Here is a 15,493-nt window from a genome sequence, read left to right on the forward strand (position 1 = left end):
TAAAAACAGCTGTCTGAACATGTCGCTTTACATCGTGTTGACTGATGGTGGACGTGCCATGGGCTCGTTTACGGTTCTACTCCCAGTGTTTACATGCAATCTGACAATTCAACAGCTTCCAGGGTTTTTACTCTCAGCTCGATGACGTCCAAAATTATTTTCACGCTTACATCGACAGTTCTCCTGCTTTCAGCTGCTACTGCGCACCTGTAAGTGGAACTACTTTAAAGTATTGACATACAAACTGACAATTAAACTGCCTATTGGGGTTTTAACTTGAAAGTGGGCTACGAGCTCCGACTCCCCTTTCACCTCAAGTCCTTTTAACGCTAACACTTAAACTGACACTTCAAATGCTCCTTCAGTGCTCCGAACTTAATCGACAAGTGCTTCCATTTTGTTAGTCATCACTACAATTCCAAATGTTTCAGATGGTCACATTGGGAAAGTGAAACAGGCAGTGTATAAAAAACGTCCCTACAACTAGTTTAGGTTCAGGCACAAAGAACACAATCCTTTGTTTAGGTTGAGGTGGTTAAAATATGTATACGTGTGTGATGTTACTTAAGTTTAGTCTGCTACGTAGCTTACATTTTGTCCAGCTGTTTTGATACATACGGAGCATTTTTAGCTGTTTCCAAGTGTTCAAAAGTAATTTATTTATATTAAAGGCATTGTACTGGTGAGACCTCGTTTTCCCACAGCTGACTGTCAGCAGTTTTCACCTGTGTAGACCTTAGGGACCCCCGGGCCAATGAGGATTCTTCACCTTGTCACACATGGCCATCACAGCTCTGTCTCTGGAGTTTAAATGACCTGTGTGTGTGTGTGTGTGTGTGTGTGTGTGTGTACATCATCATATACTTGAAGTAGTAAAATACCAAAATTGAGAAGCAATGACAGCAGAGAGGAGTTGCTGACAGAAGATTGAAAGGACAAAGCCCTCAGCTCCTCTGTGTGTGTGTGTGTGTGGTGAAATATAAATATATAAAAGAAGAATATTAAATCCTCCTTGTCGCCTGCTGCCGTCTTCCTCTGATATTTCTCCAAGGTGCCACGTTGACAGATAACGATCACATTATGTGTCGGGAGTGTCGCACCTTCTTCTCGTCCCCCCGCCCCCCCCCCCCCTCCCATCCCTCGTTGGACTTTCGTTTCATAATCTCTGTCTCTTTGATTTTTATTCCTTTAGTTTCTCTCCTTTACTCGTGCTGCTTTTCTTTCCATTTCTTCCTCCTCCATCTCTTTCCTGCACCTGTTTTTGCCTCCCTCTGGGAGGAGAGTTTGACAGTTTAACATTTCTTAAAATATTAAAAACAGTCCAAAAGCAAGAAATAGAATACAGGAGATTCAAAGAGGACTCTGAGGTTTAAAAAAAAAAAAAAAAAAAGTTCCAACAAAATTAGCGGGAATTAAAAACAGCCTCTCTTTGGGTACTTTCAACACTACGTAACACGTGTTAAGTCATTGTTTACTTTGGGTTTCACACAGGTAATAAACAGGTCTCCTGGGTGAAGGTCTTGTTGTTGTTTTTCAACACAACAGTTCACACCATGGCACATTCATTAGATTATTTTCAGATTTTTACCCATCTATGCCATTTCATGATTCAATCTATATCCATCATGGAAAAATATTCGTACTAATGTTTTGACCACTTTAGCTATATTGTCCAGACCTAACTCATTGCTATTTAAAAGTGTTATAAATTAGTATGGTGCTTACAATAATCCCTTGACATTCAAATGTTATCAAAGACTGAAATAAGCTTTCTATTGTGCTATTGGCTCTTACTGATGTACCAATTTCCCAAATGTCATTGTTTGCACCGGTGATGATTTTATCTTTACAAAAGAGATAAAACAAATCCAAAAGCCCAAATAATCTATGATGATAAACATGTGGAACTGTCAAACAAGAGCAGTAAGAGATAGGGGGAAAAAAAAAAATCCTGCATAGTAAGCTGAATTAAACTAGTTTAATATAAATCAGCCTTTCAAATGGACTTTTATCAGCTCCACATGATAATGCACAGTCAATGATTGAATTAGTTTGACCCGATACCTTTTTGGTTTTCTAGAGTCTGGAAAACTGGACAATTTTCTGGTTCAAACATTTTATAATATTTGAGCTGAAACAGGCCAAACAAATAATAATTTCATGCACTAGTCAGTTTGTAAATGTACGTATGTATTTTGCTTCAATAACATGCCAAATACACATCTGTGTTTATTTTACTTTGTCTATTTGCATATAATTATCCGAAATTCCACAAAAGCTACCAATACATAAGGCCACATTTTCAGAATTAAACTGAAAACTTATAATACCAAAAATAATTGTCTTAATGTAAGTTTCATGTTGATATCTATTATTTAAAATGTAATGTTACAAAACAATTCTTTAAAGCCCAGTTTTCTCTCAATTAGTATTTTGCTCAGCCAGAAATCTCTTTACACTCAATTTTTTTATTTTACCGAGGGGTTTGTTCAGATATCACTCAAAGAGCGGGAAGACATCAAAATCATCTTGGGTTTGAATATTTTACTCTGCATCATAAAAATTCAGTAAAGATGTGATCCAGAATATATAAGTGATACTATAGGACTTCAAGGGGAACATAAAAGGGGGGAGACTGTTCTTATTTTAGACGGAAGACTTCCAGGAAGCGCTTCTCTTTCCCAGTAGCTGGATTGTTTGATTTCCTACCAACTTAACCATAAACCATGAAAGTAGCAGGAGGCCCGGTGCAGTTAGACAGGCTGTGGTCCATTGACCGGGCAGAGGAGTGAACCAACCCACATGTGTGAGTAGTACGCAGAGTGTGTGTGTGTGTGTGTGTGTCAGGGTCGGGTGGGCCCGTCTAAGCTGAGTAGATGTGACCAGACTAAGTGTGTGTGTCTCATATCAGTGTGTCCTCGATCGCTCTCACTGTATGGGGCACTTTAGCCCATTCTTTGCTGGCACAGGGAGGCACACACACACACACACACACACACACACACACACACAGACTACAGTACGCACTTGCACACATGTATGAACAACACACACAGACTCACACGCAATGTTTTGACGTAGATCCAAGTGGACGAGGGGGTCCAGTCAACCGCTCTCCCTCCCTTCTTTCCTCTCTTTTTTCGTCTTCTTCTTTTCTTTCATCGCCTCCCTCGCTGTGACATTTTCATCGGCATGTCACGCAACCCCACACACGCAACCCCTCGCACAAGCACGCACACACACACGGACACCATGTCGTGCTCTCAGCCGGATTCCTGCACCTTTGTCAGGGGAGAACCACTTAAGCACGCTCGCATACACACACATATTCACGCACGTTTATGAAAACTCTCTCTCTCTCTCTCTCGATGTGCTCACATACTTTGCCACTTAAGCCGCCTTCCTTTCACCATCTCGTGCCCCCTGCCCCACCCCTTTCCTCCACGGCGTCTCGTCTGGTCTCGTGTGTGCGTGACTGCGGCTGGCTTTGGCGAGAGAGGGTGGGGGGGGGGCGTCGAATTAGCACGGCGACCCAGTTTTGGCGCCAGAGGGAGACGAGACGTCAGCGCAGGAGATATAGAGGAGCTCCTTCCTCTCTCTCTCTCTCGCTCTCGCTCCGGCTGCCGTGGTGTTACGGCGAATGGAGTACCGGGCTGAGGATCACTCGATAACGCCAGTGAATTCTATTTGCAGACGCCTTTATGCTTTACACACTTACAGTTAAAAAAGAACAGCGGATAGTGTGTTGCATTCATATCCTCGTTGATAAAATCTGTTATATACAAAACGTGACCTCAGGTGCTTTTCTTTTTGTACCTTCCAACCTTTCTCTTTTCTCGGCTTTCTTTAAGAGATGTGTTTTGCATTTTCTGTGCCGATGATAATTGCCCGCAACTAATTATAGAACGTCTGTAAGTGGCTCTCTGAACTGGACGTGCACACACACAGACACACACACACACACGCAATACTTCCCACGCTATTAAACACATTTAGACAAGGAGCTCTCGCTGTATCAAATAAAGAGGCCGCTGGCCTCACATTGGTTTAGAAGGCACAACAGCAGTTTGTGTGTGTGTGTGTGTAGGTAGAGGGGAGAGGGGACGCGAGCTAACCGGGTTGCGTGTCTCGTTTGGCTGACAAACTGCTTTTAGCGTTTAATTATCCACCACTCTGTGATTAATAGGTTTTAATCACTGTAACCCGTGGCAACCTGAAAATAGTGCAGGTCTTCCAAAGGAGGTCAACCGATCAACCCCCCCCCCCTCCCGCGGAAGATAATAATAAATAAAAAAACACCAAAAAAACATGCGAAAAAAATAATCAAGAATCTTTGCGTCTGAAGCGTCTCGCTTTTCATTCCTCGCCGGCGTCTGAACGAGAGCAGAAACCTTCAACTCAGACGGACTCTTGGCCGTTTTCTCAGTATTTACCTGCTCGACCTCGGGAAAAAAAGCTTTTGACCAGACCGTGAACCTTTCACAGGATCCACAGCCAGGACTTCAAACAGACTTTTAGATTCACCGGAAGAAGAAAAGAAAAAAAAAGGTTATAACCTTTTGAAACTCATGTGTCTCTTTCTTCTTTTTGTTTTACATTCTAGAGACTTTTTCTCAATGCTTACGGAATTTCTTCCAGGCAGTTTTTTTTTTTCTAAATAGAAGATTTGAAAGGAATTCATCAAACGAGCCAAAAGGAAGTCTTTTATTTTTCATCAGAAAATCTAAATCCATGAATTTGATGCCTTGGGTCGAAGGAAAAGTCGGATTCAGTGTTGCTCTTTGCTTGGTAAGTGTTCACAGGTGTAAATATGAAGCTATATGGACCGGCGGGTACCTCCCTCACCGGACAGCTTTTTAGTGCGACTCCGTTTTAAGTGTAAAGAATAAAACTCATTATTAGGAGAAGCACAGCTCTCTGACCAGGTACGGGGACATAAACACACAACAGTAATGGGCCCCATGAGCCGTTATGGCCTGTTTTAGTGTTCTCGTTTTCTATCATAGACACTTAGCCTCCTCACATTACTACATTACATTTCATTTAGCTGACGCTTTTATCCAAAGCGACTTATATTCATACACCGTAGACACGGCTACAGGGAGCAATTCAGGGTTAAGTGACTTGCTCAAGGACACATCGACTATAGGGCTGGGATTGAACCGCCAACCCCCTGATTGAAAGACCACTGACCCACAGTCGGCCCATATTATAAATATATCAAATCCTGTTATATGCAAGTATACTATATAAAACTCAGATTTCTGATTTGGTTGGGAAAGCTGGGACTAAGTTCGGAAGGATCTCTCGGAGTCTGGTTCTGTTGACCGGAGGTTTTACATGGTTACTGTCACTACGTTACATTTCAGTTGGGAACTTCCAAAATACACGGACTATACACCTCACACCTGTTTTTAAGACCTTTTCACTTTTGATAGATGAGGAAAAAAAATCCCCTCATTATGATTATTGTTATATAATTCATTCATCACGTCGTTGATAGTTTTTCACAAGCAGCACGTGGTTTAGCTTTTGAATTCAAGCTTAAATCACGTGTTCTTTAACACCATCCTGCCTTTTCAAGTCTTTTGTGCATTTCTTTCACACAAAAAACACACCAGCGGTGATTCATTTTGACATAGCGTTATAAATATGTCTACCCCTAACCCGAGCGAGTGCCGCAGTTTTGGAACTGAGTCTGATTTTTTTTTAAACTAAACTAATTTAAATTGCCCCCCCAAAAAAATTATTTCTTTATTTTAATTTGTTTAAATATATATATTTTAGCAGCATAACTTTATTGATAATTTTATACAGGGACTAAATGTTTAGTTTCAATTTTAGAACTACAGTTTTTGCGGCTCATATATCCCACGACATTTGCTGCGGTGGAAATGTAAAAAAATTAGACGAGAATGACTCGGGTTTGGCAAATATTCATGATGAGTGCACGGATAAAATCGTTTGGGGTAACACAAAACTAATAATAGTTTCTCTTAATCAATGTTCAACACAGCCCAACAACTATACTATAACTATAACACATTATTCATGACACAGACTAAAAGGTTTACATACATTCAAAAAAAAATAAAAACACAGGCAAATTAAATGACCTAACCAAAATGACAACCCAGATCCCCAACGTGTTTGGGTTTGGGCCCCAACTGGGTTCAAGTCAGAAAATCAAGCCCCAGGAGTTAACTCACCCACGCAGGAGTCTCTGTGTTCCTCGAATCCGGCGCAGCACACGCATCTCCCGATGGGCACCAGCCACTCTCCCTCCGCGCTGCAGTACATCTTGGGCGTGTCCCTCTCCTCCGCGTGGTCCACGCACTGACCCCTGACCTCCACCAGGGAGGACGAGTCAGCACCCGTCACCGCATCGGCGAACACCGCCAGGTTGCGGCTCACGCCCGCGCAGCGCTTGTAGTACACGCGCACGGAGGTGAGGGCAATGCAGGCGCCGATGTCCTGGAAGGCCAGGTAGAAGCCCCGTCGGCTGAGGGGGCCCACGCCTCGCACCTGGGGAGGGGAGGAGCAGGGCTTGAGACGGCCGGTCACCATGAGAGGGTTAACGATCTGTTTTTTACATCGACGGCACATACAAAATAGGATATATAGTTAACAAAAGTGCTCGTGTCTGGCCTAGTTTAGGGGGTTACTGTGGCTGAAAACAGCATCAGGAAGGATGTGTTCAAATAATAATAACACAGAACAGTCTTTTTATTGACGAGAATAAAAGAAGGCAGTACAACCACATTGTCAATTTATGTTTTGAGGGGAACGTATTCCACGATTACAGTGACTTGACGTATAACAAAAACACCTCTAAACCCAGAACGAGATTAGTATTATTATATATAATAGAGATTATTCATTTTATAATTATCATTATTCTGAGGTCAGAGTGGATGGACGGGTCGAACAAACATGAGGCAGACATTCGTGTCCCGCGGGAAATTGTCGTTAAATAATTGCCGCCATGTATTTAGCTTAAGTGACAGAATACTTATTTCAAAATGGGGAAATGTGAGAAATGTGAGAAAAGAAAGACAAACATTTCCTGTGAATTAACCAAACGTGCTTTTAATAATTTTATATATTTTTTTATTTAATTTGTTTAATTTTGTAAGAGCTCACAATGCACTACGAGAAGACAAGACTTCCTTTTGAGGAGTTGTCATGCAAAAAGTGGTGGTGTAACGGACCGCTGTTGATCCGGGATCAGTACGGATCTCCCCTCGCGGTTCGGCACGCATGTATACCGTGGATTAATTACAGTTCACGTTAATCATCACAGTGTAAAATATAGTTTTATTGATGATCGTTCTCTGCCAATTTTCAGTATAATTGGAGACCAGAACATCATTAATGCTTCCTAGTCCTCGATTTCTGGTAGTGTTCCAAAATAAAAAACAATCTGTGATTAAATTGACAGAAGAGCGAGGCTACATTATTATTATTATTACGATGTGTTCCGATTCTGTTCAGTGAACATTAAAAAAAGGTACATTCTAACATTATCATGATGTTTTCAAATGTAATCTCGTAAAATGTAGTGTTGGTGATGAAGTTGAATAAATCAAGTTGTTTGAAGGAGGTGTTTTCACAGCAACATAAATAGATTTTACATTGATATTATTATTACAACCTATGTTCAATAACTCTGAGCTGCTTAGAATACTGCATAAGAACTACTAATGACAAGATTTGTTTTAATCATTAAAAATACAATCTTTAATTTCCTTATCATTTAAGTAATGTTTCTTTATGAAGGAAAAACACTATAAATTACTACAAATTAATAGGACGACTTTCTTAATGTTTGATGTATTACAGATTTCAGAGTGGTTGAAATTATTTTCGAAAAATCTGGAGCCCTGGCGACCAGCCGCCATAATCAAACAACAGTATGGATTATCAATGATCGTCTTTTGAGCTGATACATGATCAGATTAGAAACAGTGAGTTTTGATCCATAAGCAAAGAGCGTTCCACTACCCTAAAGCACAAGGCAATATCGCTTAAGAATTTGTGCCGTATAACTAAATCTACTCTGAGTTCTATACACAGGATACATATGAAACCTCGGTGTAATTTTGCCTCACTTACTCGACAAACTTAGTTTGGAAAGTTCTCCCTGGAAGGTTTCATCCTAAGAGCTCAAACAGTGGTTTCTGCAGTGGTTTCCCGACAGAAAAGGGTGGAAGCAGTGTGAGCGCAGCCCTAATTCAATCTCTGGCCTGGTGTTTGGTGTTGTGCCTTGGCAGCAGTCATTAATCATCTGCTTCGCCTTGCAACAGGAATCTGGAAACCATGGATGTTTTTACATTTTTATTCGCTTGTTTTTCCATCTCATATCACAGTTGATTATCTTGTTAACTCCCGGGAAGTGATTCAAAATATTGTTTCAAAAGTTTGTTGTGAAAGCCTATGAAAATGTAAGGACTTTTTTTTTTTAAGCAGTAGAACTAGTCTTGTTGTTTCTAATGAACTTTTAAAAACTCTCTTTCACTCTTTATTTTCCCTCCACTGTTCTGTTCCCCCCCCCACCCAGGCTTTTGGTTCACCACTGTACACCATGGTGTTTAGGGGAAATTAAGCTCTCTGAGCTAACGAGCTCGCTAATGGTCATTAGCTCTTCAGCTTAGCTTGGTTTAATCAAAAAGACATATTGCTACCATGGTCTCCTGTCTCACCATTCCTTATTTGGGAAGCAGTTATTACTTCAACTGAGGAGGGAATGGTGTAAAAAAGCTATTAAGCTACGTCAGCGTCCTCCATTTTGATCTTTCCGCTTCACGGTCCCATCGCGGGTCAGATCGGTCTGAATTGTATGCTGTTCATCAAGAACACAAATGTGCTTGTTCACCAAAATTGGAAATTTTTCTTGATACAACAATAATGTTCGTCCTATTACTCCAAAATGTCAATGAGCTGCTTTGTTTGAGGAATCGAAATGATTTTTTTTACCGTGAAGCTTGATTTCCCGAGGTCCCGAAACATCAACACTGTGTGCTAATTAAACAGCTAATTATGAGTTTTGCCGATCTTTCTGTGCCACTATGGTTTTTTGTGTTGCTTTTCATATTGTGAACAATAGGGATTCAATATATGTTGTATCACCACAATCAACCGTTCGGAGGGAAAGAAAAATAAAAAAGAATGAAAGATCAATTTAAATATTGAATGTCAGACAAGCTAAATGTCAGCGAAACTACATGAGAAATTATATAGAATGTAAAATAACTGTTCAAAATCAACAACCCTTCAGAAGGAACCAATTAGCCTGGGCTTGAGTACCACAGCTAGAACAGACTGCGTGTTGTTTTTGGTCTTTTCCTGAGGTCTGTTGACTTTTATATTTGTTCTACAGTTAGGTTCAGGAATCATAAAAGATTAAAAAGTCAATGGCAACGCCCCTGTACCAACAAACCCCCAACATAATTGTAGTATTTGTGTTTCCACTCGCTAACTCAGGATAAATGTGTTGCAAATGTAAAGTCGGTGTTCGATGAATTATTCCACGTCTTTCAGATCCTCATGTTTGCAACAATGTAAGGTGCCAATAAAAGAGTAAAGCTCCCCTGTTTGGTTTCGAATTTGTAGCTTTTATCAATATCAAAGTATTTCCCACGATACCAAGCTGAGCCCTGCTGTTTGTTTTCTTTTTAGACATCCTAAGAACGGAGCACAACACAGCCTGAGTGATGAGACTGGAAGAGGTTGTCCAGGTCTGTGGATGTTCCCAGCTGGTCTTGTATCCTAGCAAGGTGTGTGTTAGAATTTGGAATAAACGTATGATCCAGAAAGTGAGATGTATGGTTCACAAAGCCTTGACCGGCATGTACCGGTTGTATCGATCGATATCCGTGTTGTTGCTCATACCTCGGTGTTGAGTTTGAGTCTGCGGACCCCCAGGTCCACCCCGGTGAAGCTCTCGTCAGCAGCGATGGTGTCAATCTTAATGAACTGGTTCTCCCGTACGGCCGAGCCCACAGCTCTGTCGGACTCATAGTAGTACAGGTTGAAGGTTTCCTGTTGAATAAATAAGGTAGTAACACAATGAGTAATACATTAATACTCATTACATTATAAAGACAAGTGTAGATACAACCAAGAAGCTTTAGATGGACTGAAAACAACTATTGTAAAGGTGGAAACAATGTTTCCATTCGCAAAAAGGTCTGTCAGGTCTATATTTGGGAATTAAAATGAGTTCAAAACTAGAGTTGGTCCCATACCAATATAAGTATCAGGAATGGCCTCTGAACTGTTATATAATGTTATATTGTAAACAATTAATCCGTGTTGAAATCGGCAGGAGTGCTAACGTTAGCTAAATTACAAATGGGGGAAAGTAAATGACATTATCATAATGTGTCCAATTGATCTTTTAAAATGTAGTTATTTGGCGGGAAGCTTGAACCGCAGTTGTTGGATGCTTGAACCGACACAAACAGAACTTTGTCCCGCGTTGCATTTTTTATTTTTTTATTTGTTCAGTTTATTTACACCAAAAATAATGACTGAATCAAATGTTTAAAAATATTTTCTGGATATTTCTGGGGACGGCTCCAGGTTTCAAAAGCCTCCTTGGTTTTGGTACCACTGAGCTCTGGCAACCAAAAGCAGTTGTTGGATGTTGATGTTTTTACAGCAATTTAAAATAGATATTATGTCCTGTTTAACACTAGCTCTAGCAGCTTATAATTCATCATTAAACTACTGATGCCAAGATTTGTTTAATTCATAGCAAATATTTAGATAAAAATACAATAACTTATTAGTTTTCATTTTTTATTTTTATGCAAAAAAGACATTTACAATTTTTGACTGTTTACACTGAATTGAAAAAGAAAAAGAATAAATAATAACATTATTGTCAGTTTTTTACTCGCCATTAATTGAAATTAAAATGGGGGAGCTACAACTATGGGGATACTATCTACCAGACACAGACATTGATTATTTGGAACCATTGCTATTTTCACATTTAAGCAAAATGTCAATAGTCCTAATAGTGCCCCATCTGAGTGTTACCTTGCAAGTTCCCAGTACTCCAGGCATGCTGTTGCAGTCTCTGAGGGTGAACTTGACCTCGATGTAGATCCTTCTGGCTCCGTCTCGGGGAAGCCAGCCCGTCCTCAGCCAGTTATTCTGGCTCGGGCTCATCACGTTACAGACCTGATTCGGAAGAAAGTGTTGTAATCAGCATCTTCAGCAGCAGTATACACAGATAATACAAAAGAGCATTATAGTCTTTAAATGGTTTTGTGTTTCTTCATTATTGTTGGGATTATGAAAGATGTAATTTGTCCACACTCCTGTGTGGTGCTGTATTTGTTTGGGAGAGCAGAGCACAGCCCAGCTCTTCACAAAGCCCAGTTGCCAATGAAAAATGTTGGGATTGTATATTTTATATATTTTTTGCCAACCACGTATAGTGAATGTGGACGTTTATGTAGGACGATTAATGGATGGGTCAAACAAACACAGGACTTTTCCTTGTTTAGGTCTAAATACATTTTTGTATGCTTTTTTTCATTCTGAAGATTTGATTTCCAAGAAATTCACGAGCACATATCTGGATAACACAATATTTAAAGTGGCATTTTCGTGATAGAATAGACTAATTAATGGGTGACAATGGAATTAATCTACTGTGGACAGCCCTAACTTTCACCCAGGAGGCCGCTGTTACTGTAAAACCAATCGTAAATGTTGAATTTACGCTTGTTATTCAACGTTGTTACACTCTTTAAATAACGCCAAGTTACCTTTTTATGGTTGTTAGGGTTCATATGTTACATTGTTGTGTCATTAGAATTATCGTGTTAATTTAACACAAACCATTATTTTTTTTCTAACTCTGACCAAATATATAATTAAAATATATACTTGTTTTAAAGTATCTGTTTGTGATATTAGTGCACCGTGTTTATTGTTCGGATTATATTTTTATTTTATGTCTATGCATTTTTTAATGTATTTTGTCAGTGGTTCTCAAACTGTGGGGCTCGCCCCTCTAGTGGGGCGCCAGGATAAATGTAGATTTTTTTTATTCCAAGACATTTATTGAGAACTTCATATATTACAAAGGACACGGACATAAAACTAAGTCATTAATAATTAAAGAGTGAAATGCTTGTACTTTAGTGTAAATGTTTAAGTTAAGGTGTTAATAGGTCACGCATGACGGATAAATTCCAGGGATGCCAAGAATCTCGTGAGTTTGGCTTTCCTGCTGTTGCCCTTCAAAACAAGAGCTCAACATTGAGCATTAATTTGACAGTGGCTGCATCAAGCCTGCAACCCTGCTTTAAAAATAGGTGTAGAGAAAATCTAATTGCAGCGTTTGATAATGATAAAACGTGATGACTCGCGCATATCTGCACTCATTTTGTTTTGCAAAGGTTGAACATTATTGTTTTGCATTGTCTTCAGTGCAAAACAGGTTAATTGCAACCAAAATAAGCTATTTTTGTCAAATATTAGTTATTTTTTGCACATATAGAACTGTATTTGTTTTCTAATAAAGAGATTAAAAACATGTTAGTCTGATGGAGCAATCTGGTTTAATGGAAAGTGATTGCAAAATATTAGGAGTCACAAAAAGTTGTTATTTCAATACAAATTCAGCATGGACCATTTTGTTACAATTGTGTGCGCATATTTCTTCCTCTGAGTGGGGCGCGACAGAAAAAGTTTGAGAACTGCTGCCTTAACGTAAGCAATTGTTTAACAAGTCATCCACGTGGCATTGTGCGTTTTTGCAACACTGACACAAGGCTGATATGAAAAATATCTTTTCTTTGCAGAAATGTACAATGCCAACATTTTTTCTGCCTACTGGGTTTCTTCACAAGGGCTAATATATATTCAGGTGAGGGCGCCTGAGCTGACATGAAGATGTACCTCCACTCCGAGTGGTAGACTGGTAGAAAAGTGTTACTCTCAAACCCTAAAGTGCTTACATCATTTTTTTTTCTTTGTGTGTGACTCAACCAACTTTTAAATACACTTCTTATTCATCACACAATATTGTGTCTCCCCCAGAGCTTTATTGGAGAACACTTTGAAATTACATTTAGATCCTCATGTCGGGAAATACAAATTGTAGACTCAGGCTGCGAGAAAATATTATTTTCATTATCAATTGATTTGCGGAATAATAACCCAGTTGATCATTTGGTCTATACACCGCGGTCATAATGCACAGGCTCATGGGGGCTGAGGCCGGGGGATATAATAGGGCCCTCGAGGCTCAGGGGAAAAGTATCAAATTAACCGGGAGAGACATTGTGCTCTAGGCCCGACCGTACCAACCTAATTCAAGACTTTACTGATTGACCCGTGACTAATATTCATATTTTTGCAACACTTGTGGGTGGACAGAAGGATGCATGCAGCTGTTTTGGGAAAAAATGGTGTGCTCCCTTTAATTGAAGCCGTTAAGACTAATTTGCACTTCAACTTATTATTATCGGCCTACAGGGAGGTGGCCCGTAGGCTACCTTTGCCTATAATGTTGATACAAGTTATATTTGATGCATTAGTGTGTGCTGTTGTTCGTTCAGGTCGGACCGGCAACAGTGGAGTTGTGCTTTGGGGAACAAGGGAGGGCTTTGAAAAAGTCGTAGCTCCGGGGGCCCATGGTACTTTAATGAGGCCTTGGTTTATATGTCAGAATAGATTTTAAAGTCAAATAAATGTCCATTACAATTTCTAAGAGCTCAAGGTGAAGTCTTTAAATTACTTATGATGTTCAGTCAACAGTCCAACTGTCAAAGGCATTACATTTACTACTCTGCGAAAATCAGCAAACCTTTGAAAGGCTAAAACTACAGAATTGTATCAAAAGAATCTTGCTATCATCTAAAAACCAATAAGACAATATAAGTTAACACAAAGCTCTGAATAAGCAATTGTCAGAGACTATTATTTGTATCCAGTCAAAATGTCCTCGGATTTAGTTTGAGGACTTGGACTCGTGCCCTGGCCACCATATGTGATATCATATTAATGAGTTGAGGATTGTTCTGTGTGTGCAAACCAACCCACCTTCTCAAAGCAAGCAAACGTCAGACATACCGATATACGACCTTCAAAAATGACTAATTTATCTTAACCTTTGTTCACCAGCAAGAATTGTTGCATAATCTTTATTTTGTATAATTTAATGAAAAGTATTACCATATAATCCAACAAATATAAAAGAATAACCGGAGATTAATTATCCAGTTTGTGTTTTTAAATAATTCATGTTGAGAAAAAAAAAAACTGTTCCTAAAGATCAAAGTGATGTATTCCACTTCCCCTAATAATGAACGGTACACACCTGGTACGTGTGGATGGGGGTGAAGAACTCGTCCATCTCGTTAATGGCGTCCCACTGTGCAGAGAGGAAACAAAAGAAAACATTCTTGGGGGTCAGTCACATGTTCAGCTCCACGTTTCTATTTTTTTTTACAGATTCATATGCAGGAAATCACTCGTCTGCCGGCTATATTTCCCACGTGACTCCATCCCCAACCGCCTCGGAAGATTATTAGCTTTAACATCAAATTAAACATGTGACGACTCCCCGTCTCACGGGCGGCAGCCGTTGTACGGTGCGCTACGTTCTCCTCTCTCGGCAGACGGGACGGTTTCTTTGTCCTCGGTCGCGACGCACACTTTGACGGTTAATAGTTAACTCGTGCAATCGCGTGTTCTACATTCCGATGTGTTGGAATTCACCTCGTGCAATTCCATCGGGACACATTTTCCTTTAATGAGATGCCCCTTATGTATGTGATTAGATTTACATTGTTTGCTGAGTGCCGCCAGCGGGCCAATAATAGCGCTACGAGGAGGAACGGTAAGTGAAATGTGTTGGTACTCCGAAATGTGTTAATGTGCGTTTCACTTCCCTGCACCTCCTCGCGCAGAGCCGGCACCCGGAGGAAACTCAATCACAGGAAGTGAAGTGTGTTCCGCCCCCTTCCCCCCTCCGAGTATATTGTAGTGAGTTATAAGCTTCACTCCTAAAGACTTCCATCTACAGATGGGGAGCTCTGGAAAAGATTTCAGTTTTTAGCCATGCCAGCTGTTTGGATGTGGGGATGGCAATTTATCAGAATAAAAAACGGGTAAATACAGTGTAGTCTAATTTCCATTTAAGCGCAATTAAAGTTACCTGCTGTACTCCTCGACAACTTACTGCAAGCACATTACACAACGCTTTACACCTTCTATTTATGGTGTTCATTGTCAGTGCAAATCCAGTTGCACGGTTACATGGTGCATTCGGATCTCAGGTGGGTTACTTCCTGTTTTGGAAGTAACCCACCACAGCTCAGTCAAAGAAGAAATAAGAAAGTTCGGTCAACTGGATTTATTCACCGTACATATGGACTCAATTGCAGGGTGTCAAAAGTTCATGCACACAGCTCCAAACTCCAGGAGAATGAGAGCAGCATTATTATGATTTTCCTACGACTCGAGA

General features: G+C 40.1%; 1 protein-coding gene across 1 annotated transcript in view; it reads right to left on the reverse strand.

Moving 5' to 3' along the window:
• The window catches only part of epha8 (eph receptor A8), a 97,944-nt gene that overhangs the window by 43,909 nt on the left and 38,542 nt on the right, over window positions 1-15,493 (reverse strand). Inside the window, exons 3-6 of the mRNA XM_056436813.1 lie at window positions 14,345-14,398; window positions 11,047-11,190; window positions 9,892-10,041; window positions 6,210-6,525 (exon numbers count right to left, since the gene is read on the reverse strand). Coding sequence (XP_056292788.1) covers window positions 6,210-6,525; window positions 9,892-10,041; window positions 11,047-11,190; window positions 14,345-14,398 — 664 coding nt within the window. The remainder of the gene's footprint in view (window positions 1-6,209; window positions 6,526-9,891; window positions 10,042-11,046; window positions 11,191-14,344; window positions 14,399-15,493) is intronic.

The sequence above is a fragment of the Pseudoliparis swirei genome, chromosome 18, assembly GCF_029220125.1.
Source record: "Pseudoliparis swirei isolate HS2019 ecotype Mariana Trench chromosome 18, NWPU_hadal_v1, whole genome shotgun sequence".
Classification (NCBI taxonomy): domain Eukaryota; kingdom Metazoa; phylum Chordata; class Actinopteri; order Perciformes; family Liparidae; genus Pseudoliparis; species Pseudoliparis swirei.